Genomic DNA, 24970 nt, shown 5'->3' on the forward strand with positions numbered 1-24970 from the left:
TGTAGGAAATAGAGTTGAAGACCCTTGGCAACATTTGAAAGCTTGAGTTCCATATAACAACCTCACCAGGGAAGGAAGTTCATTAGAAGTCAGTGATTTAATAGAAAAAATAATAACAAAATGACCTTTAAATACATCTCAGGAACAAAAAATGCAAAAATCTTACTGGCAACCAGAGTTTCTATGTTCACGAGTAATGTCTCAACTATTCAAAACAAGCAGTGCTCAGAGGTAGTGAGACGGTGTAGTAGATACCTTTTTGCTTCATTAAATGACAACTGAGGAAGCCTGTTAGAGGCATTCTTTTAGACACTGGGTTGACTAGTTATTAGAGTTTAAATTAGAGCGAGGGAGATGGTTCAGTAAGGTACCTGTCTCACAAGCATGAGAACCTGAGTCTTATCCTCAGGCCTTACATGCACTTGTTGGTCCTGGGGGCATGCACTGTGTTGGGGAGGGGGAGATGGGCAGACTATTGGGGGCTTGCTGTTCAGTCTGACCTAACATGGATTCATGTATGTGTGTCCATATATGTATGAACATGCATGTACCTGCCACATATATGCCAGAAAAAAACTTTCCAAAAATTCAGATAATCTTTTTTAAATATGGCAATATTTTAAATCACCCTGTAGGTTTATCTGCCCTCTATATAGAAATTGTACATAAGAACCAGGCAGTTTCTTACTTTTGTGATTGCTTCACGAAACTAATCCATGAAGATTGTTAAACTGTGTGTGTGTGTGTGTGTGTGTGTGTGTGTGTGTGTGTGTGTGTGTGTGATAGCTAACTCTGGAGGAATGGCACTCAGGTTGACCTTTGGCTTCCATATGCACATTTGTATACACACACACACACACACACACACACACACACTGTGGATTCTAAGGATCTAAACTCTCAGTCCTCATGCTTGGTCAGAAGAGATTTACCCACAGAGTCATCTCCCCAGCCCTTAGAGGGCTTATTATGAACATAGAAGTGACCTGGTGACAGGCAGTTTGGGGGAAATGGCAGGAATAGATGCAATAGAGATGTATTTTCTTGCTGACCGAAATGTAAAAGAAAAGCCTTGAGAGTGTCATAAATTATTACAAATCATAGATAACGTTGCAAAGGTGCAATTTAGAAAATGGTATGATAACAGGAAGCAGATAGCCAGACACATTTGCTTGATTTGTTCTGTGCTTTCAGCTCTCAAGAAAGTCAGGAAACGTAGCTGTATTTGCCATGATTGTTATAGTACTATACATAGTAGCAAAAATAATTGAAAAACAATATAAATGCTCAGTGCTAGAGAACAAATTTGATAAGTTATAACTAATGGCAGGATGAACTTTTCATGTATCCATTAAAATAAGTTTCCTAAAGTATAAAAATTGCAAATGTTTCTTTTTATATAATGTTAAGTCAAAAGTATCCATTCATTCATAATGGAAATTGAATTGTAGGTAAATACATGCGCACATACACTTAAGACATACTTGGATGTATTTCTTATGTTTTTGGTTGTGAGCCTAGCCTTTAACAGCTTTCTCTAGTCCTTGAATGTATTTCTTGAGAACAGCTTTGAGATTCCTTCATTACATGTATACTGTTGAGTGCTCACAATACATCAGCCACTTGGATCGCAGCAGTATAGAAAGAAGCTTGGCCTCACAGCACTGGGGGCAAGTAGGGCCCATTTTCTATTGGTTTTCAAGCTTTTCATAAGTTTCCTGGTTTAATAGCAAGTTTTGGTTTATATTAGCTATAAATTAAGTATCTTGGTAGATTAAATGCTTGTAATTGTGCCCTCATTCTTTTCCCTGTTAGTCACTCAAGGAGGTAGCTTGTTTTGTTTTCACTTGGTGAGAACTAAGAACTTTTATTTCCTGTTTGCACTTATGAGATGACAAGCGTATTCCTTAAACAAATAATTACTGAAGCCCTTGCATTGATCCTAGGATTGACTGCAGGAATACTGAGGAGGACAGATGCCTGCGCCTGTTCTCTGCTCACCAGCGCCCATTCTCTCTCTCTCTCTCTCTCTCTCTCTCTCTCTCTCTCTCTCTCTCTCTCTCTCTCCCTCCCTCCCTCCCTCTCCTCTCTCTCACTCTTTGTCTCTCTCTGTCTGTCTCTGTCTCTCTGTCTCTCTGTCTCTTTCTCTCTCCCTCCCTCCCTCTCCTCTCTCTCACTCTTTGTCTATCTCTGTCTGTCTCTGTCTCTCTGTCTCTCTGTCTGTCTCTGTCTCTCTGTCTCTCTGTCTCTCTGTCTCTCTCTCTGTCTCTCTCTCTCTCTCTCTCTCTCACACACACACACACACACACATGCATAGTGCTCAGTGGATCAGATGCCAACATTAAAATGTCATCTTAGATTTTTATTGCAAATGTTATTTTCCAAAAGGATTTAGATAATGAGCAGTGCAAACTGGGCATTAAAAAGTATTTTGCAACTTTAACTATAAAGTGAATTGGGGGGGGGTGTCTCCAGTTTTTTACCATACTAATGAAGTCAGAGCTGCTTTAATATGCACTATTTTGGATGACCTTCAAATTTTTCAAAAGAAAGTATTTTGCATAAATACAGGGGATATTATAGGTAAATACCAAGACTGTGAAGTGGCATTTAAATGTTAAGAAAGTGAAATTGATCTTTGATGTGACAACTGTATTTCTGTCTCTGTGTTCCTACTTGGGGAGCATTATTGACAAATCTAAAGTGACATGCGGGTCAGACATTTTTTCTTTCTGTTAACAGGGAGAATGCTAGAGCAATTAACAGTACTATAAAGTTGCATTTTCAATGTTAAGAATAAAACAGTCAGTCATGTGAGATGGCTCAGTAGGTAAAGTCACCCGCCACCAAGCCCAAGGTCCAGAGTTCAGTCCCTAAGCCTTACATGGTAGAAGTGGAGAACTGAGTCCTGCAAGCTGACCTCTGACCTCCACATGTGCACTGTAGCGTGCTCACATATACGAGACATGCATGGGTACAGTTAAGTTGATCTGAAGAGGACTGTATTTATTCTTTTATTATTGTTACCTATGTGTATATATTTGAGTTTTTAGTAACATTCTCTCTGTGTGTTTTTGGATGGTATTTGGCAGTAATACACGTGGGTTGATGATCTGGGATCTTTATTTCCATATGCTCTTTAATTTCAACATCTTGAAGTTGTCATAACTGTAACCAGAGTTTCAAAAGTTTTTAGTGTTTGGACATGTCCACAGACTACATTGTTCATATTTGCCAAAGTTCCTTCTACAGTTGGACTTCAATAAACCTGTGGCTTTAAAAAGTGACACTTGATGACTTTATATTAAATACATATTATTAATAGTAAATGATATTTAATATAGCTTTTAGAATATTATTTTAAAATAATTGTTCATTTCTATGGCTGTGAAGGAACACCGTGACCGTGGAAACTCTCATAAAAGACAGCATTTAGTTGGAGCTGGCTTACAGTTTCAGAGGTTCAGTCCATTAGCATCATGGCAGGAAGTGTGGCAGCACACAGGGAGACAGGTGCTGGAGAGGAAGCTGAGAGTTTTGCATTTGGATCAGCCAGCAGCAAGAAGAGAGAGAGAGATTAGGCCTGGCTTGGACCATTGAAACCCCAAACCCTACCCCCATGACACATTTCCTTAACAAGGCCACACCTCCTAATCCTCCTCAAGTAGTTCCACTCCCTGATGATCAAGCGTTCTGATCTATGAGCATGGATGCTATGGGGGCATCTGTATTCAAACCACCACACTCACTTGTTTTCATATGTACATAATGTATTCTGATTATTCCCTCTTCTCTCCCTCTCATTCCTGTCAGCCTTCTCTCATCTCTACAGCCCTTTTGCTAGATTCATGACGTGTGTGTGTGTGTGTGTGTGTGTGTGTGTGTGTGTGTGTGTGTGTGATCTATTTCTTTTACCCCAGACTCTCTTTGTAATTACTGGGGTCAGACTCCCCACTGGCATCTGATAGGGGTTACCAGTGGGTATACAGCTGAGGCAATGACTCTCTCTCCCTCCCTCTGTCAGTAGTGAATAGTTCAGCAATGAGGAGTAGGGTCCCCTGAAATACATTCATCCATACCTGGCTGTCGCTGTTTGTGTTCTTGTACAGACAGAGCAAGGTATCTGCAGCTACTGTGAGGCTGTGATTGCAAGGACTGTGTCTTGCCCAGACATGGCCTTTGCAGCCCTTTTCCCTGTCTTACAGTTCTTCCCCATATCCATCCTTTCCACAATGTTCCCTGAGCCTTAGAAACCATGCATATATATATATATATATAATTTGTACATCATGTTTCTCAGCACTCTTTGTAGCCATCAGATTCTGTATTTACCACTATTCACTGGAAAAAGAGGCTTCCCTGATTAAGGCTGAGAGTAGCATTTATTGTAAGTACATGAAGAGTCTTCTGAGATATGGCTGTAGGCTGCCCAGAGAGGGTCCCAAGGAGTGGGGCTAGAGGGTAGCAGTCCTTCTGAGATCTGCAGCATGTGCTGTGTGCCCAGGGGAATGGCTGGTGCAGGTTCCAGAGAATGACTGCCTTGGAGCTGCAAGGATTCTTCAATGTAATTAGATTCTTAGATGAGATAGCTCAGTCCAAAAGGTGCTTGCCGTGCAAGCATGAGTATCTGAGTTCAGCCCCTATGACCAATATATAAAAGGCTCGGCATGGAGACCCAGGCTTATAAGTCCAATGCTGGGGAATCCCTGGAGTACTTGCTGGCCACAGTCTAGTCTGCTTGACAAGTTTCAATGAGCTACTCTGCAAAAAAATGAGGTGGATGGCATCTGCAGAATGACAACCAGGTCTGTCCTCTGACTTCCACATGTACTTATATAAACAGAGATACATAAATTCACACACATACACACACACACACACACACACACACACACAGACACACACACACACACACACACAGAGAGAGAGAGAGAGAGAGAGAGAGAGAGAGAATTTAGAATTTTAAAGAAATACAGGTCTTATACTACTACATAAAATACTTTAAATGCTAGTAGCTCTGGACTGTGAGTAGGAATTATTTGGTTCTTAAACTCTTTCCACACCAGTCAGAAGCAAGGGCTCTGGTTAATAACCTACGTAAGTCATCCCTGAGTGCCTCTTGTGAGCACAGTGACATTGCAGAACAGTGGAGATGGAAAGACAGTGTAGTAGTTACTTTTTGTGGCTGTGACAAAACACTATGACTGAGGCAACCCACAGGAGAAACAGTTTATTTTGGCTTATGGTTCCAGAGGAGTGGAGTGTGTGATGGTTGATGGGCAGTAGCAAGCAAGCATGTCAGGTAGAATGGGATGCTGGGAACTCTTACCCTGACCTCAAGCATAGAGCAGAGGGAGCAATTGGAAATGGCATGAATCTTTAAAATCTCAAAGCCAGCCCTAGTGACAGCTTCCTCCAACAATGCCACACCTTCTAAACCTCCTCAAACAGTGCCGCCAACTGGGGACATGAGCCTATGGGAACAGTCTCATTCAACTGACCCCAAAGGTCTCCCCTGGGGGTCACAGGGGCCTTCTGGAGTCATCGGAAGTGTTCTTGTCTACTTCAGCCCAAGCCTCCTGTAAAGAACTGCTAAGATAAGACCTTTTCCTCCCATTTTTATTGTCTCGGCAATGTATATGTACAGTAATGGGAGTAACAGTAACCTCTGGTTCCTCTACCAGACTTGATTCAGGACTGTATCTGAGGGCAAACTCAGCCATATACCTCTTATAAGCACTGAGTCCAACCTTAGGAAGTCAGGGTACATAAGAAACAGTTGAACAGAAGCTTTTTCTAAAAACATAGAAGGTCTGTTTATATTAAACATGGTGGTGAATGTGATCTATTTGCTGGGAAAGGTCCTAAGAATGAATCAAAGTTACTATGTGTAGACGTTTACAATGCCAGCCTGAACAGAGCCCTCTGAAAACACGTTTCCAGAGAAAATGCTGCCAGAAGTCCCACTTCTCTCTTATTTTTTGTCTTTACTTTTATTCTGGCTAGAGGGGGAAAAGAAAAACAAGCACACGACAGTATAATCATCTGTGGCTTGCTTTTCATTGCCATGGCATTCAAGCAGAGATGTTGATCTTTTTTAGGTCCATTAGAGGCTCAGCATGGTGAGCCATTCCTAGATAAGTAGTTTGCATATTTAGAGGTCTCCCCTGGAGCAGGAGAGATGGAGAACACAAGGAAAAGTAATTAATTTTTGCAAGAGGAGGCTGAGGGGACTTTTCTGGCACTCATTTCAGAAGAGAGCCGATGTTAAGGAGGACAGTAATAGGGGCTGCATCCTTGAGATAATAGGACCGCACGTCTGAGTGTTCATTAGTGCAACTGCTGGCTACCGTGGGTATGTTAACACTGACTCCAGAGTGAGAGAGTTCCAACAGTGAGAAGACAAGAATTACAAATCAGAATTCTCATTTAACTAATAACTAATAATTCTGTTCTTGTAGTCTTTATTGAACGTTTGGATTTCTGTGAACTTCAAATTGTTCTTTTTCTCCTTTGTCAAAAGGTTTTCTACTTCCTCTCCATAAGAATCCTAATTCTTGATTAGTTATCTCTTCTGTGACCATGTGAAAACACTGGAAAGAAAAAGATAAAACCATATGGGATTGTGGCAGAAAGATGGCTCAGGGGTGAAGAGCTGCTGCTCTTGCTGATGACTTTAGTTTCTGTGCCCAGCAGCCATACCTGGAAGTGCACAATGACCTGTAACTCCAAGGCCGGGAATCTGATGTCTCTGACCCCTGTAGGTGCGCGCACACAGGCACACACACACACACACACACACACACACACACACACACACACACACACACACACAGAGAGAGAGAGAGAGAGAGATATCCTTCAAAGAAGATGAGATATGAAGAAAATATTTTAATTACTAGAAGGTAAAGCAGTCCCAGGGTCATTGAGCTGTGGTCCTCGAAGGCAGCGGTTACCCAAATCTTCTTTGACTCTTCTCTGCCATCCCATTCTCCAGAATTTTTTTTTCTTGTTCTGAATTCACATCTGGACTCCTCAGCATGGAGGTTACAGGTACATGGCACCACACCCAGCTTTTCATAGGGGCTGGGATCTGTGTTCATGTCTTCATGCCTGCATAGCAAGCACTTTACCCACTGAAGTTCTTAAGCAAGCCGGCAGTGTCTAGCTCCTCCTCCGGTGTGACTAGAAACTGAACCTAGGGTGGGCCGTGCTTCTGAAGCAACTACTCCACCCTAAGCAATGGCTCCTGCCCTTCCAAACCCCCTTTCTCACGCCTTCCTCCCTCCCTGTCTTTTTCTGCATCTACCTTTAAAATGGGGACTTCTAGTAGATTCATACAGAAAGCTTGACACCACTAAATTTTAGGCATTCTTAATCTTTAGAGGATAGATACAAAGTAGGAAGAGAGTAAAAATCCTAGCGTTTAGAATTTCAGCTTTGTGCCTTGTATACTAAAATTGTATTCTGATATGTTGTGTGTCTGCTTGCCCTGGATCGAGGTCTCCAATCTGTGCTGTCAGCCCTCTGGCCTGGAACTGATTATTTAGGGGAAATTGCTGGGGCCATCTGGAAACTTGGGCAACTTGAGTTTCTATCTAATGTCTAATGTGTGTTTGGATGGATGCTAATTATCTGGTTTATTTCATTATTCCCCTTCCTGCCTGTTTGCTGTTAGAGAAGCAAATCATAATTGAGAATGAATTGTTTTCAAAGGCTTTGGACTTGGCGTCCCTTTCCACGGAGTATTCTCAGTACAAGGACTGGTGGTGGAAGGTGCAGATTGGAAAATGTTACTACAGGTAAAGTCTTCATTAGCTGTGAAAGTCTTAAAAGTGGAAATATTTTTGCATCAAATATGAGAATGGAATAAAAACCCTTTCCTCAGGAAGCAGTGACAACTTGGGCTTATTTCAGCAGTTTCTGAACAGTCACATGACAGCACTGAGCGCCCTGAGAACTCACACAAGGGAGCAGAAGCCGGAGCCCGGGTCATGACAGACCTGGGACTAGAACTCAGTGTGTTCCTGACAGTAAGTCCTCCTGGCGCTCAGTTCCTCACTCTCACAAAGGCCTCGCATCTGTAGGACACGCTAAACATAGGAGCCCACTTGTCTGCCTTGCCTCACCTCACAGGACTCATGACAGCTGGAGGTGGCTGCTCAGTCGAGAGAGGTTGGGCCTCGCCAATGTGAAGCTCGTGGTCCAAATTCATAGAGCTGACGGGATACAGCAAGAATTTCAGCCCCATTTCCTGGCTCTGATCCTCTTATTAATACTTTATTTAGTTAAGACAGAGTGTCACTATGTAGCCAAGGCTTGCCTTGCTCTCATGATCCTCCTGCCTCAGACTTTGGAGTGCCAGGACTACCATCAGTCGACCACAGTCAGCTCCTTGTTCTTCTAGGACCTGGGTATTTGTAAATGTGCTTAATGCTTAAGTATATCCGAAAGAAAACAGACAGCGAAGTTGTAACTCGTTTTATGAATATTAGCGACAAGTACAGTCTGAGACTTGCTGCCGATGTGCAGATACTTTTCAGAACCAGTGGGACAGATGGAAAATGTGAGCACTCACGTGCTATCATGGTAAATTGGCTTTATTATTACACATCAAGCTTGGCTCCGGTTATCGTGAGCAGCCATCGACGTTTCCAGACCAGCTGCGAGGAAAAGGAAGAAAATGGACTAAAAGCGTGCTTGTCGATGCTGTGGAAATTAAGATTACTTTCCGTTTAGACATCTCACATAAAACTCTGAATTATTTTTTTCTCACTCACAAATTGAAAAGTATTTTATACTAGAAGATAGTATGAGATCATTATAACATTAAAATCTGATGAGTTTAATTCTTTTTTCCCCCCTCCCCTTCCTTATGGGTGTTCCCCTCCCAACCCTCCCCCCATTGCCGCCCTCCCCCCAACAGTCTAGTTCACTGGGGGTTCAGTCTTAGCAGGACCCAGGGCTTCCCCTTCCACTGGTGCTCTTACTAGGATATTCATTGCTACCTATGGGGTCAGAGTCCAGGGTCAGTCCATGTATAGTCTTTAGGTAGTGGCTTAGTCCCTGGAAGCTCTGGTTGCTTGGCATTGTTGTACATATGGGGTCTCGAGCCCCTTCAAGCTCTTCCAGTTCTTTCTCTGATTCCTTCAACGGGGGTCCTATTCTCAGTTCAGTGGTTTGCTGCTGGCATTCGCCTCTGTATTTGCTGTATTCTGGCTGTGTCTCTCAGGAGCGATCTACATCCGGTTCCTGTCGGTCTGCACTTCTTTGCTTCATCCATCTTGTCTAATTGGGTGGCTGTATATGTATGGGCCACATGTGGGGCAGGCTCTGAATGGGTGTTCCTTCAGTCTCTGTTTTAATCTTTGCCTCCCTATTCCCTGCCAAGGGTATTCTTGTTCCCCTTTTAAAGAAGGAGTGAAGCATTCACATTTTGATCATCCGTCTTGAGTTTCGTTTGTTCTAGGCATCTAGGGCAATTCAAGCATTAGGGCTAATAGCCACTTATCAGTGAATGAGTTTAATTCTTGAAGACAGTTTTAACGTCTTGAGCTTCCGTACAAACGCTTCAGACACGGTTAGTAATGAGAGGAAAGGGTACCTCAGACTCTTTCTGCTGCCCACACAGATGATGCGGCTGATGTGCCGTCTCTCAAGTGAGAGCGTTTCATCATATTACAGAGGTGCTCTGCTCTCCAGAACACCTCTGCTGTGTATTCTGTTCCCGCTTTGGTTCGTTCATCCACTTAGCCAATATTTAACGAGCAGCTACTGTGAGGTGGGATGCTAAAGATTGGTTAGATCGTCCACACTTTCAAATACCGAGCCAGACAACAGGACGTGTCGTGGTGATTGCCATTATTATGAAAGCAAGAGCCAGCGGCACATGAGAGCCCAGAGGAGGACATCATACATCTATGACATCAGCTGGAAGAGCAAAGGTGCCTTGTTAGGGAATGCAGTTAGGGGATGAAGTTGCCTCAGCCTCCTCATCCCACACCCAAGTTCTACTGACCCTCCTCTGCACTCCCGACCCTCTCCAGCACCCTAATGCTGGACATTTTATTGTCATTCCCTCAGCGTTCTCAACCTTCCTCATGCCGAGACCCTTTAATCCACTCCTTCATGTTGTGGGGACCCCAACCACACAGTTACTTCCATTGCTACCTCATAACTATAATTTTGCTACTGTTATTAATCATAATGTAAATATCTGATATGTAGGTTATCTGATCTGTGACCCCTGTTAAAGGATCATTTTACTGCCAGAGGGGTCATGACCACATAAGAACCACTGATTCACTTCTAGGCATTTTAATATTTGTTGTTGAGTTCTCACAGTGACTTCTTCCCTGGGGTTTCTGCCTCTAGTCTCTCATCAAACCTTCCTGAGTATGTCTAGGGGAACTGTGCACAGACAGCTGCGGTTAGGTTCCTGATGGTTCTCCGTGTGGGTTGTTACGAGTAGTGCAGTCCCATGCTGTTGTCTCAGTCTCCCTGCTTCCCACCTCTCTCACTATTCACTGTGTTCATAACTCTCATTGTTATGTCCTTCTCGGTTAAACTAGATAACTTAGCCTGTCCCTAACATGCTGTCCACCTTCCTGCCTGTGTGCTGATGACGTTGTAGCTCCTAGAGCCTTGGACAACACAGCACAAACCTTATCTGCCTGTGGAATTCCCATCCACGATTTTCGTGACTCACTCCGGTGTCTAAGTGATCTCGCTGACCTTTGTTCACTTTCCAGTAGCTGCTAGTGTATCAGTGCTTGAATCTGGCATCTTGAAAAATGATCAGAGCTGTTCTTCCCAGCCTTTCCATGAAATTAGTACAACAAAGCACACTCTAAATATGTTTCTGTTTATTTTTCAAAATATAACATCTAAGCAGCTTTTAGAGTGCTAGGAATGCATAGTTGGTAAGAAGCATAGCTGGTCGACCAAGGGCAAGTTGAATGAAAGCCGTTGTGTGTTTCAGTGACTGTCCTGGTGGTGACAAAGCTCCCTGGACCACAGAGGTGGACGCTGACATCAGGGCCGCGACTTAGGCCTGTTCCAGATTCACAGAGGAGGCAGTCCACTAAGGGCAAAGGAAAACAAGATTTGTAGAAGAATGATGATTTAGCTATAGAATGCAAGTGGCGCTTGTTTTCACCAAAATGGCGTAAAGGGTGCTGGGAGTGTCTCAGGGAAGGAGATGTTTGCAAGGAAATGCCATCTTCCAGTTCTCCCCGTGAAGTGGCGGCTCCACATTTATTCAGGTCACTTGCCATATGTGCTGGTCGTAAGCTTTCACGGTGGTGAACTGATGTGACCTCGCTGACAGACAGCTCTCGTCCTACTGCAACCAGGCTGCAGTCTTTACACCGTGAGAAGCATAGCGAGCTCATGACTGCGGGAGACAGGCAGCTTTGCCAGCTTTGTTAACATACACGTGACTATCGGCAGGTACAGCATCGCCTGCTTTGCTCTGTGCTTGCTCTAGGACAAGCCGTGTCTGTTCATATCCTCAGGGCGTGAAACAAATGCTGGAGCGTTGGTTCTTCAATTGAATGGCTAACTTTTTGAATGGCTCTTTCTAGGTTAGGAATGTACCGTGAAGCAGAGAAACAGTTCAAATCAGCCCTGAAGCAGCAGGAAATGGTAGATACATTTCTCTATCTGGCAAAAGTAAGTAAATATTCTTAATTTGAGTGAAAACTGTCTTAAGGTGCTGGCCATTGCATGGGGGAAAGTTGCCAGTTCCTTCTAGAATATTTGGCAAGTCAATACATTCAGAGTTACTTTTTATAGCAAGTGAAAGATAACATATGGATAGTGCCCACAGCACAAGGAGTTGATGGCTGTGGAAAAAGCAGAAAATCCCTTCGACAGATTGCTCGGTAGGATAAAAGAAAGCAGCACAGACTCACCACCCTGTGGGCAACCGGGAGGCATTGTCTGCAGTCTATTTTGTTCCAACCCTGAGCAGGTTGTAGAGAACAGGACCCCTCTGTTTTCAGAACAGGATCTCTCTCTATAGTCCAGACATACTTTGAACTCAGCATCCTCCTGCCTCAGACTTCAGGGTAGCTGAGATTTCAGGCCTGTGCTATCAAACCCTGCTCTAAGAACGGGCCATTTCATAGACTGTTCTGTGGGGCATTAGTTACTCACTCAGCCTCAAGTCTTATTTCTTTTTTATTGTGTATGATTCAGTAGGGGACATTGCAGCAGGTTTATTAGTAAAGACAGATTAATTTAATCTGTGCAGTAACTACAGGATATGTTTTCCACTTTTCTTTGTGCTGCTAAGGAAGATGAGACTGTAAGGGGTCATGTTTTCAGTGCCACTGGGCTTCTAACAGCAAGTCCATTGTGCCACATAGTGTCACCTGTTGGTCTGGTGCAAGGGCCACCTAGAGTTTTCAATACAGATAGGACATTCCTAAACTGAATGTCTGAAATCTGAAACGGTCCTGAATCTGAATTTATTGAATGCCAATGTGATGTTACAATTTCACCTGATTTAAATCTCACACCTGATATCATCGGGTGTGTCACAGTTAAAACACAGGTGCACTAAAGTTATTGTGTAAAACTGCCTTACATGTAGATGGAAAAAAATCAGCCAGAGGTCTGGAGAGCTGGTTCAGCAGTTGAAGCACTTGTCTCTCTTCCAGAGGACCCAGGCCTGAGACCCAACAACCACTTGATGGCTCACAACCATCTGAACTCCAGTTCCAAGAACCTTCTTCTGGTCTCCAAGGTTACCAGGCACACACATGATGTGCAGACATACACATAAAACAAAAATAGGAACAAAGAAACAAACTCCAATGAATCTCATGTTTACACTTGGGTTCCATTCCCAAGGTGTCTGGTTATTCATATCCACATACTCCAGAATACCCCCGAAATCAGAAATTAAGAGTACTTCTGGGGTAAAATATTTCAGAGAAGGGAAATTCTACCTTATCCAACCTTATTGGAATCAAAACACTTCCTGAGTCTTATCACGGACACTTTGAAAGAAAAGACTTAATAAAGTGGCAGTTTATCTTGAATTATCTGCAAAAGATTTCCAAGAAGTGTGCTTTGCAACTTGATGTGTGGCCTGGGGGTGGGGGAGTGGGAGTGGGAGGGTCAACACCCAGATGGGGGGGGGCTTCCCCTTCTAAGGGGAATGGGGTTGGACTTGAATGATGGGGTGCTGGGAGGGGAGGAAGGCTTGTAAAGTGAAAAAAATTGAATAACAACAACAACAACAACAAAGAAGTGATCTTTGAGCAGAAGGAACGAGCATAAGAGCTGGAAGGGAGGGGGTAGGCTGTGAACTGCTGTCCTCTGGGCATGACCGGCCATTGCTATCAGGATCTTACAGCAGTCAGGGGTACCTGTATAAGAGCAAGCTTAAAATCAGTCAATCGTTGGTGGAAGAAGGGACCTTCGTCCTGCTGAACTTTGGCTGCTGTAGGGAAGAGAGAGTCTGTCTTCAGCTGTGTGTCCATCCATTGGTGAGCCCAGCAGGCTACAATAGGTAGCTCGGAACCCTTTCCTTGCACATTACCCCCGTTGAACTCAATGGGCCAAGAAACAAAACAAAAAGATATGAGTATCAGGAAAGGACTTCCGGGGAGGGTTGGTGTGGGCAGGAGCGAGATACTCCCAAACCCTTTTTTGTTGTCACCCAGTCTGTGTGACAATAATAAACCCACAGTAAAGATTCCTTGGGATGATAAACTTTATGTACACCATGTGCAGATAAACTGCAAAGTCATTATTAGAATCTAATTATATTCATGGAAAATTCTTACTGTAATTTCTGGGAGACAATTCGTTTCTAATCAATAACTAAATTTTGTCATGGAAATGCTATTATTTTAACAACCCATAATCTTATTGAAGTACATCTTGCTTTTAGGTTTATATCATATTGGATCAACCTGTGACTGCTTTAAATCTATTCAAACAAGGCTTAGATAAGTTTCCAGGAGAGGTGACCCTGCTTTGTGGAATTGCCAGGATCTACGAGGTAAGGTTCACATTATTTTAAAAGTTGGTATGAAATTGAGGTTATGTGCTACTTTAAAAAGCTCATAGGCCCTTGGGGTGCTAGTAGAAAGCACAGTTTATAAAATTAAGATCGTTGGCCATGATTCAGCAGTATAAGGAGAGATTTTGCTGTGTGTTGTTTAATTCAACTTGGTTTTTATAATAAAATATTTTAGACACCCAGAGGTCAATGATACAAGCCAGGAATTTAACTTATTTCTCCTGTATGGGTAGCCTGTTATCTCAGCACACTTAAATCCTTTCCCATATCTGTAACATCAAATATCAGTTTTTCCCATTTCATATGGCTTGAGCTTTCCACTAGCCTATTCGTCCAGCCTCTTCCCAGTCTCATACTAGCTACACTTCCCTAGTTTTCTAGTGGCGCCTGGTAGATGTGCCTTATCGGGATTGCCTTCACAGTTTGAGCTCTTACTTATTCTTACCAGTTTTAGATTCATGTTCTCAGATACCGTAGAAAGTTCCCATTGAGCTCTCTTCCCAGCTAGTTCCTGTAGTATCACAGTGACCCCAAGGATGGGTCAGGCAGTCCTACCCCTGCTTTCCCCTTACAGCTGAAAACTTTTCTGTCTGCTCTGCCATGTTGATCTTAAAGCTGATGCCTTAAGAACTGTTTTCCTTTCATAGTCCTCGCTGGCCTAACAACTAGGATTTTTAGTTACTATTTGATTGATGGGGATGGGTAGGCACATAGGCTGCCTCTCTCCATTCTCAAGTATGACATAACTCATCATTTTTTCATTCTTCTTTGTCCTCCAGTGGATATTTTGTGATTACTTCCAGAAAGAGGCTGTGCTGGTAGTTACCAAGCCAGGCTAAAATTCAGTGCTTTAGGAAGACTCCCAAAACACAGCATGCAACGGGCTCCCAAGGAGCCTTGTGTTAGTGTGAAAAAGATACAAAACAAAATCAGTAAAGGGAAAAGGCTACTGGGCAAAGTTCAGAGGGATGAGCTTCCAAAAGGCCTCTGCTGGTGGAGTTTACATGACCCTGCTTGCAGAGATGGAAATGAACACCTGTTTATCCTAGCTCGGGCATCAATGACAGACAAAGGATGGATGACACCAACATCCACACTGGGGAACCAGTGGGTTTTATTGGGGTTACCTACAGGAGTCTAGGTGAAGGGTTACTTACAGGGACAGGAATGACTCAAAGACTGTTGCATGACCACGGCCCACAGCAGCATGGGTGTAGCTCACGAAGGCTGGAAACCTAGAGTCTACTGTCAGCCTGCAGCCAGGCAGCTCAACAGGTTGGAGACCTGTTGGTTGGGCTCTTCCAAGATATCTCAGCTGATCTTTGCTTTTCTTAGGCAGCTGGACTGGTGTTTGCTTGCCTGACTCATTGCCTGAGTCTCTCCTAGGCAGCTCAGCTTGTCTAAGAGTGCTACTCAGCAAGCAGCCTTTACAGTGTATATATGTTCCAGGAAGGAGGAAGCTAATGCATTTGGTCAGTTTCAGGGACTTCCTGAAGCCTTTGAATTGTTTCCTTCTTGAGCTTAATAAGCTTCCCTGCAGGATAAAATGTTTCATCTCTGTTGAGAACATCCTGTGTCTTAATGAGCTTCGCTGCAGAGTAGAGTCACAACACAAGGAGCACACTTAATTCTCCCAGCAACAAGTTGTGACAGCTCCTGCAGACTGTTGTCTACCAGGAATCTTATCAGAGACTGTGTGGACACCACATGCCGATCATGTGCCAGGTTTTTCAGACTCTTGTACAATTACCAGGTATCAGCAGAAGCCACATGGTACAAACAGTGTCACATTAGCAAGGTACTCTTGTCATCTGGGGAAAGTTTATATGAGATTAGGAATCAGCTGAGTTCCCCAGTGCATACCTCTCTAAGAATAGCAGTCTCAGGTCTTCTGTTAACTCTTTCCTGCATACATGTATTCCTAGGTATATCTGTGAGTGGATGTACTACTATGAATGGATGTACTCAATGAATAAAATGTAATTTCTGTTTGACAGTGGTGAGTAGGAATGTATTACTTTATAAGATAGTTTGATAGTAGCCACTCTAAGTTTTAAGACTTTGTCCATAGATTCTCTTAAATATATTTTTATAAATAAAATAATCATCTATATATGTAGTTTTTGATATTTGACTTTAAAGGTTTCTTAGAACTTTTAATATGATATTAGGCAAGCACATCCCTATTTTTTATGAATTCATTGGAAGACACTAACTTGTAATATTGGTTTAAAAAAGTGGAAGAGATTGAGGGTTGGTATGTCTAGGCAATGGCATGTGAATGACTTTTGTTTTCTTAGACTTTCCATATTTTTCAAATTTCGTATGAGGAACATGAATTCTGTGTCTTGTTTGGTTTTCTTTCTTTCTTTCTTTTTTTAAAGATTTATTTATTTTTATGTATGTGAGTACACTATAGCTATCTTCAGACACACCAGAAGAGGGCATTGGACCCCACTACAGATGGTCGTGAGCCACCATGTGGTTGCTGGGAATTGAACTCGGGACCTCTGAAAGAGCATTCTGTGCTCTTAACCGCTGAGCCATCTCTCCATCCCTGGTTTTATTTCTTGAAACAGGGACCAGACTGGCCTTGAACTTACAATGTAGGACAAGTTGCCTTTGAACATGGGGTGATACTCTCCCTCAGCCTCTCTAGTCTGGGGATACAGGGATAGGCTACTATACCCTACCAAGGAATTACATTTTGAATGAAAATAAATACTTTTCAAATTGTCTAAAAAAAGTTTTCTTTTTGAAACATAACTTTACTACATACATACATACAAAGAAGACTTTGACCCATCCAAAGAAACACTGCCAATATTTTTTTATCTTTACTTGGGACCTTAAATAAATGGAATATGAATAGATCTTTGACCAAGATGCTTAAAAAGAAAACAAAATAGAGTCACCTTCTAAAGCTGGGGGAATTCTTGCTGCTGCCAATGGTGGTGACCTTTGGGTGGTGATTAGACCATTGGACCTGTTCTTTGCATCTCCCAGACCCTTTATCCCTCTCTTTTTGACAGAAGATGCTGGCAGAGAGAGCTAGGAAACTGTTATCATCTTTATGTGCAGTTGCTTTTCAGAAGAATTCCATCTCCGCCTGTTTGTTGCAGACACTGTTGCTCAAGCTGGGAGGAGCCATGGCTCTGGAACAGATTGGTGTTTTCCCTTTGCGTCAGGCTCCCTGGAGTGCTGGGATTGCCCCTGTGTACCTCCATTCCCAGTGGTCCTATAGATTACAGTTTTTCAGCAGCTACATTCTGCCCTTCGTTCCTCAGTGGAGTCTGCAGCAGCGGGAGAAAGATAGGGAGAGGAAAGCAGCCCACCGGCGGCGGAGGTGACAGCGTAGGCTAGAAACGGTTACATGGGGTATCGCCCCCTTGGCATTACAATTAATTTCCTTTCCTTACACACCAAAGCAAGACTTCTGGAGGATTCCTTTTCTCTGTGTAACAGTGGTTTGAGAGGCAATTAGCCAAGTCCTTAGTTTGCAGCTACACTGCGTTCGTCTCTGAGGACTTCGCTTTTCTCTGGGGGTCTCTTCTGTTTCTTTGTTCGTTTCCTGTTGTGCGATCATTTTGCTGTGGGTCTGGGTGCTCCGTTTTGCGCTGAACACGTCAAACTGCCTCGACTTCCCTGTGTTTCTTACAGACACTTGCTTAGGTCATGGTTTTTGTTTGTTTATTTGTTTGTTTGTTGTTGAATTTTTTGATGCTTTTGATTCTTTTTAAGGCATTTTAATAGAAGGGCCCTCATTTCAAGTGTTCTTGGCTGGAAATGTTATTCTTATGCCCTTTCCACTTTATTGTGTGTGAAAATCGCCTTGGGCATCTGTGTGAGAGGGGTAGGGCTGGCCTCTTTCCTGCTGCAGTTTAAGTCCTGGAAAGCAGGACACAGGCTTTTATGTTCACACACACACTTTGGCTTCTCAGAGCAGAACCATGCCAGTGTTCATGTTCTTCCTCAGTTTGCAATTTTACTTCAAATGATTCAACTGTAGATGTAGTTCATGCTTCACGAATTGGCTCAGAAATAACCACTTTAAAAGTCACTAATATTAAGTGTATTACACTCTGGAGGTGATATTTATATGTATGGAAATGTTATTTTAAGGATATGTTATTAAAGTCTATTTTAGAACTATTATGATTTAACCAGTTCTGATTCAGGAACAAATTTAAGGAACAAAAGAGAGTCCATATGAAAATTTGGGATGTGACAAACACCGGCTGTTATGTCAGTTGGGTTATTAGATTATTAATTAAATAGTTTAAAAATAGAGCAAATATTTCTTGCACTAAAGAATTATTTTAGCCATATTTAAATTGTGTGCCTAGTTGTATACATGTATGTACACGTGTGTGAAGCCAGTGGTCAACCTTACCGTCAATCCTTAGCAGCCATCAACCTGGCTAATGCTAGACTGACTGGCTAACACGCCCTGGGCATCCACCTCCTCAGCCCTTGCACTGCACTCCTTTGCACCATGTTTGCCTTTTCCATGTGGTTTGTGGGGATTGAACTCAGGACCTCAGTGTTCTGCAACAAGAATTTTACTGAGCAAGCCACCTCTAAAGTCTCAGATTTTAAAAAGAGTTAAAGCCTAAAAACATGACACTATTCTAGTTTCATTCTTGTTGCTATGATAAAATATCCTGACAAAAACAACTTAGGGAAGAAGTCGTTCAGTTTACAATCCCAGTTTCAAACTCATCACCAAGGGGAAGTCAAGGCAGGAAGTCAAGCAGCTACCTATAAGAAAAAGCAGAGAACAAACACAGCTTTGCTTGCTCCATCTACCTTTCTTCTTTTTTACTGGTAAGGACCCATGCCTAGGGAATGATGCTTCCCACAGTGGACTGGGTTATCCCTATAGCAATAGTCTACACAGACATCCCAGGATAACCCGATCTAGATAATTCCTACTATTTGTATAAATTAGAATGAGAAAAATCTTTTTTTTTAAATTTAGTTATTTTTATGTTTATGAGTATTCTTGTCTGCAGCTAAGTCTGTACATCACGGTTCATAATTGATGCACATGGACAGAAAAGGGTTTCAGATCCTCTTGTGAGCCATCATCTGGGTGCTGGGAATGGAACTCATGGCCTCCAGTGCTCTTTCTTACATGAAGAGAATCTTGTTAAATAATACCAATTCATAAAGCCACAACAGCAGACTGATATTTGAAAACTTTCTTTCCTATAAAGATTTCCTCCATATCAAAGCCAAGCATAGTGGTGCACACCTTTAATTCCCAGCACTGGGAAGCTAAAGACAGGAGGAACTCTGTGATCCCCCCCCCCAAAAAAATTCTATATAAAAATTAAAATTTAATTAAGATCAAACTAGAAGGTTGAAATATTAACAGTGCAAATGCCTGTCAAGTCTGGGACAGGTGACAGGTGACACGTGACTGTCAGGTAGGCATGGTGGTCCTCACAGGATATCACCTCTTGATCTTGAGCTCCACAGCCTCCCAGACAGAGCTGAATATTCTCCTGTTCATTATAAACCACCCTGCATCTGCTGTTCGATTGTAGCCGCACAGAATGCCAGTAAGAAAGGGCAAAAGGCAGGCTAGCTCAGAAAATAGATAAAGGTCACAAGTTGGCAGCTCACAGAGACGCACGTATGATGTCTCATATATTAAATGCCCAGTGCCCGTCAGAATTAAACGCTAAACCAGCCATGCGCCACCTTCCCCTTGATTGGATTGGCGGAGGTGAAGAACTTCCACAGAACCGAGGCTGTCAAGGGCATGAGAAAGCAGACTCAGCGTGCGCACACTGTGTGGAAGCGTGTGTTGCTGCTGCCCACCTGGAATCGTTTACGTTTACCGAGACTGCAAACCGGGTTGCAAACCTGGGTCTTCTTTGGATGTTTTTTTTTTCTTTTTTCTTTCTTTCTTTTTTTTTTTCTTTTTTTTCGGAGCTGGGGACCGAACCCAGGGCCTTGTGCTTGCTAGGCAAGCGCTCTACCTCTGAGATAAATCCCCAACCCCCTTTGGGTGGTTTTACTTCTGGGAATTTTCCACCATGGTGTGCAGATTTTATACCCTGCTCTTTTTGTTAAAAATGCAAAGAAACCAGGGCTCACCCAAAGGGCCTGGGTAATTTGTGATTTATGTGACAATGAAACACCACTGTGTATAAAGAAAAACAATAATGCAAATGTCTGTTTTGGTCAGAAAGTGCCGAAACATACAGTCCCGGCACCAGGGTGGTAGTGCCCTGAATTTCCAGAACTTGATGGCCACCATTTTTTAAAAAACAAGAGCAATAGAGGGAGTCACCCAGCATTGACATCTGGACACAGCCAAATGTGTACACAAATAGTCCACGCAAGACAGAACACGTGCTCTGGTTGGCAGTGACACTTCACCGAGAAAGAGCAGTGCATTAGTGGGCGTAACTGGGACTCCAGGCCAGTGAGCTGCCTTGTGTCAAATCCAAAGTGGCTGGTGCTTGAAGAACGACAGCTAAAGTTGACCCTCAGCCCCCATGTGCATGTCCATACATGTGCATGTAATGCATCTCTACACATAATACACATACAGTACTATACATGCACACACACACAGGCATAGAGACACAGGAAGCCCATTTTCACATTTAAACATCTCTGACCTCCTCATAGCATGTTTCCTTTCATTACCGTGAAGTCACTGTGCAGAGTAACGGGTTTCATCATGCCATGCTCACGTGTTTATATCATGAACTTTGATCTTACCACCCTGGGATTTACCATTTACCATTCTCTTATGTTTTGCCTCCTCCTTCCTGATAATTGTCTTTCTTCTCTTCTGTTTCAAGTCTTTTCTTTCTAAGTACAGAGAGAAACATGCCTGTCTTTCAGGGCCTGGCTTTTTTCCCTTAACATGATGATCTCCACTTCTACTTCTTTTCCTGCAAACGGCATAATTTTGTCTTCTTAACAGCTAAATAATATTCCATTGCATTTATATATACCACAGTTTCTTTTGATCCTTGTAGCCAAATAGCAGCTGTTGTGTAGTTTTTCTCATCTGCAGCTCTTGTGAGAACCTGGCAATTATTCCAATTAGCCAACAGGGTGAACATGGTAATTATCTCTCATCGTTGCCTGAAAGCTTTTGTTGACACCTGCTGGTTAGAGACAGGAAGCACAGGCATCAACATTGCAAAAGCTGTCAGGAGCTTGGAAGCCAATCCTGGGCAGTGGTGGGGAGCACTTTTAAGGAGCATTGCAGAAGACCTTAACTGTCTTCATCTCAAGGAGATGAGAAGTAGATAAGGCCACAGATGTGTGCATGGCCTGAGATGCTCATTCTGTCCCATGTGCCTGTCAAGGCTGTACATCATATTCCACAAACGTGGGATTATTAATAAAATTTAAAAGTAAAGCACCAAGTGCACAGACAGTACTGTTTTGAGAAACCTGGACAAGGATGACCAAGTGAAAAGAGGACTTGGAAGAATTTGACTCCACATGTGAAAGAACTTATTTTACATATTCTTTTACATGTATATAGTATGCAAATGTGGTCTGGGGGCACCATCCTGGTCTAGAGAATCTTTTTTTTTTTTTGCTGCTGGCATTCGCCTATGTATTTGCTGTATTCTTTTTTTTCTTTCTTTTTTTTTTTTTGAGAATCTTGTATCTAAAACAAGTCCTGTTTTAAAACAAGTCCTTGTATCTAAAACAAGTCCTGCTAAAAGAAGCACTGTGTGGTGATCCAAACCTAACATAAATAAGAGTCCTCCCATGAAAAGAACAAGTGTGTGGGTGACAGTGACTGTCACGTGACTTGAGAGGCAGAAGAGATCTGTGCGAAGTTAGACATAAGCAAAGTTTCATTGAGGATGGACTGGTTCATGAGGTAGATTTAAGCGGTGGTGACCTTTATTAATTACATTTGTTGAGCCAGATGTGCTGACATTTGCCTGTAGTCCAGCTATTAAGGACGCTGAGAGAGAGGGTTAGCTCAAGCCCAGAGTGGGCAACACGGTAAGATTATACCTCAAATTTTAATAAAATTAGTGTTAGATCCCAAGCCCACTAGCTGTTCCACCGTGAAACTCAGGCCACACCCCTCTCAGCTCTGGGACAGAGCTGACAAAGTGACCTAAATGACAGGGAATTCAGTCCCCTCCCTTCCACTGCTGCTGTGAGCAAGCCCAGCCTCCCCTCCCCACAGTCCCTAGGACAACCATCAATCCTGTAGTTTACCTAGTGCCTTTCTTTCTTGTGTCTCCTGGAATGCAGGGCAGGCCAGCTTAGGTCTCAAGCAGTGGAGCTTGCCCACCCCATCCCACTCCAAGAACCTGTTAAGAGTCAGAAACCACCTTTGTCCTTGGAAACTGAAGGTTCTTTTCCTCAGGCCCCTCGGCGTACTGTGCATGTTGGGCATTTCTCCTCATGGAGCTCCCTTGGGGAAACTAAAGGCCTCCCTTTAGTAGTGCATTACACTGCCTCTGGATGGTGCAGTCTCTCCTGATGCTCTCCCAAGAGTGACTTTGCCTCAACTGTCCCTCGTCACCATGACGTCTCCCCTACTAAAGGTCATCTAAAGGCTCATTTGTGTTGGCTTCTTTCTGCAAACCTGGCTTTTGTAAGTCAGAGCAATAGAGACCTTCATTTGTGATCACCATTTTTACAGATGTATACAGTAAGTACAGAGGGTCTTTGGGTTTTACCTACTATGTATTTCTAAACTTGGTCTGGGTTGCTTCCGTTTCTTTCCTAGACCTGATCTTCTGTCTTGTTCTCCACATCTGGATGCCTTACAGTCAGCCACAGGTGATCTCTTAGACACGATGCAGTATGGTGGTGATGTGCCTCTGTTTCTAATCCCTGATGCTCTCTCCACTCTGCATGAAGTCCGATGCTCTCCCCATAGCCTCTGAAGGCCCTGCTGCCGCTCTGGTGTCCTAGGCACTGCCCCTTCCAGACTCACTTGGAGGTGTTTCTCCTGAGTGTTCTCACTGTAGGCTTGTGTGGTCGGTCTCTGCCAAGTGAGGCTGTCCCTACAGATGCTGGCTTCGACACCACATTTCATTTGCCTCTCTGTCAGACAGGGCCTCTTCCAAGGTGACCATTAACAGGCAACCCTGCCTCCCTTGCTCTCCACTCACCCTACTCTGTTTCTTACATTGCTCATCCGTCCCTGACATTGTGTCTCATACTGACTCATTTGTTTGTCTTCTCCACCAGCTGTCACCTCCTTGGGGACGATGACTTCATGCTTTCCTTCATATTTTGTCCCTACCATCTAGAATAGCGTCTGACATATGGTAGACTCGAAATAAATATTTGTTGAATGAATGAACTTAAATCGGTCTGGAAAAAAGAAAGAAGCAGATCCTTGTCCAGTGTTACTAAAACGTTGCTCTTCTCTCTGGATGGGGAACAGGAAATGAACAACAGTTCGTCCGCAGCAGAATACTACAAAGAGGTTCTCAAACAAGACAATACTCATGTGGAAGCCATTGCCTGCATTGGAAGCAACCACTTTTATTCTGACCAGCCAGAGGTTGCCCTCCGGTTTTACAGGTGGGCCTTACATTGCATCCACAGGAAAAGTTGTTGAAACAGTGAGGTTTCAAGGAAAATGCAGACAAATTATGCAGTCTCCATAGGCCACAAGCGTATGGTTCTAGGAATGCATCTCTTGGCTGCTTTCTGAGGATTCAAGGGGTACTCGGTACTTGGGGTGTGTGGGCTGGCACCCTGGAGAAACCTGCATGGCCAAGTTCTCAGTTCAGGGTGGGTGCTTACTAGTCATCAAGAAACAGCAAAAGCTAAATAGCCACTTAAACTATTTCTCTTTGTCACTGCCTCTTAAAACCACAATACCTAAAGATGGTGAGGCCGAAGCGAGAAGGGACTGGCAGCTACTCTGTGTTCAGGACCCTGAGGAAGACTTAAAGCAGGGTCACCTGCTTTGTGAGGTATTTCAGCTTTTTCCAAGTCTTAAGACAATTTGGTCCTGTTTAAGCACATTTTATTCCGAATGTGGTTTCTAAAATGCATTTTCAAACATCCACTCTTTATTTCTGTCAATGCCTAGGAGGGTGTATGTACCAGGCCATATTTGTGGAGGGCGAAAGATGTGAGTCCCGGGGATCAAAAGCAGGCCATCAGGCTTGGAGACAGGCACCTTTACCCACTAAGCCATCCCTCTGGCCCTGAGGTTCACTTTTACCCTGTGATTTCAGCCCTTGTAATACATAGGGGTAGATTGACAGCTGACAAGTCCTTCCCAAACACATGCTGGGAACATAAAATACAGAGATGCCATCCAGTGCACATGCAGCTGGCTGTACTCTCCATCCCAAAGTGGGTCATGGGCTTCTCACAGCGCTGAGCTGGCTTCTCCTTTGTGCGTCTGAACTGTGGGATTAATTGACATGTAGAAGCAAAGTGGGGCTCCTGAGCTGCCGTGGGAAAGCTAGTAGGGGGCACAGAGAGCCACCTGCAGGGACATCTCCTGTGGCAGAGGCCCACTGGCTCCCATGTACCATGCAGCACAGACAGCAGAGTCCAGGGCGCAACTGCAGGCCTAGTGGTAAATGGGGAGCACGTTCCTCAGGGCTGGAGCAGGCCTCAGGGAACTCCCTGAAGGCACTGAGGCTTCTGAAGTAACACGTGCAAACTTTACTCTTTATGACCATTTTACTTTCTTTCTAATAAATCTTTTGGAATACAATCAAATAAATACTTGTCTGATCTTATAAACATTTCCTGATATGCTTGTGTTAAAGGTCATAAATGAATTCATTTCTAACTTTTAAAAAAATGTTTCCATTTATAAAGTTAGTCTGATAGCAAATGTTGTGTTCCTCCTTGGAAAGGCGCCTCTTGCAGATGGGAGTTTACAACTGCCAGCTTTTCAACAACCTGGGGCTGTGCTGCTTCTATGCCCAGCAGTACGACATGACT

The 24970-nt window shown here is 43.3% G+C and overlaps 1 protein-coding gene across 11 annotated transcripts in view; it reads left to right on the forward strand.

The window, feature by feature from the left end:
• Window positions 1-24970, forward strand: part of Ttc8 (tetratricopeptide repeat domain 8) — a 97698-nt gene that overhangs the window by 21426 nt on the left and 51302 nt on the right. For 6 of the 11 annotated variants that reach the window (XR_010052075.1, XR_010052074.1, NM_001399499.1 and 3 more), the window contains 5 exons: window positions 7717-7802; window positions 11586-11673; window positions 13907-14017; window positions 23442-23581; window positions 24883-24970. The exon at window positions 24883-24970 is cut by the window's right edge and continues 87 nt beyond it. Coding sequence is in view for 9 of the 11 variants with exons in the window: in NM_001399499.1 (NP_001386428.1) it covers window positions 7717-7802; window positions 11586-11673; window positions 13907-14017; window positions 23442-23581; window positions 24883-24970 (513 nt within the window). In the remaining 2 variants the exon portion in view is untranslated. Of the gene's footprint in view, window positions 1-7680; window positions 7803-11585; window positions 11674-12598; window positions 13062-13906; window positions 14018-23441; window positions 23582-23890; window positions 24845-24882 lie in introns of those variants that run through there. The other 5 variants (XM_063261761.1, NM_001106752.1, XM_039112067.2 and 2 more) reach the window with 5 other exon arrangements.

Source organism: Rattus norvegicus, chromosome 6 (genome assembly GCF_036323735.1).
Source record: "Rattus norvegicus strain BN/NHsdMcwi chromosome 6, GRCr8, whole genome shotgun sequence".
NCBI classification, from domain to species: Eukaryota; Metazoa; Chordata; class Mammalia; order Rodentia; family Muridae; genus Rattus; species Rattus norvegicus.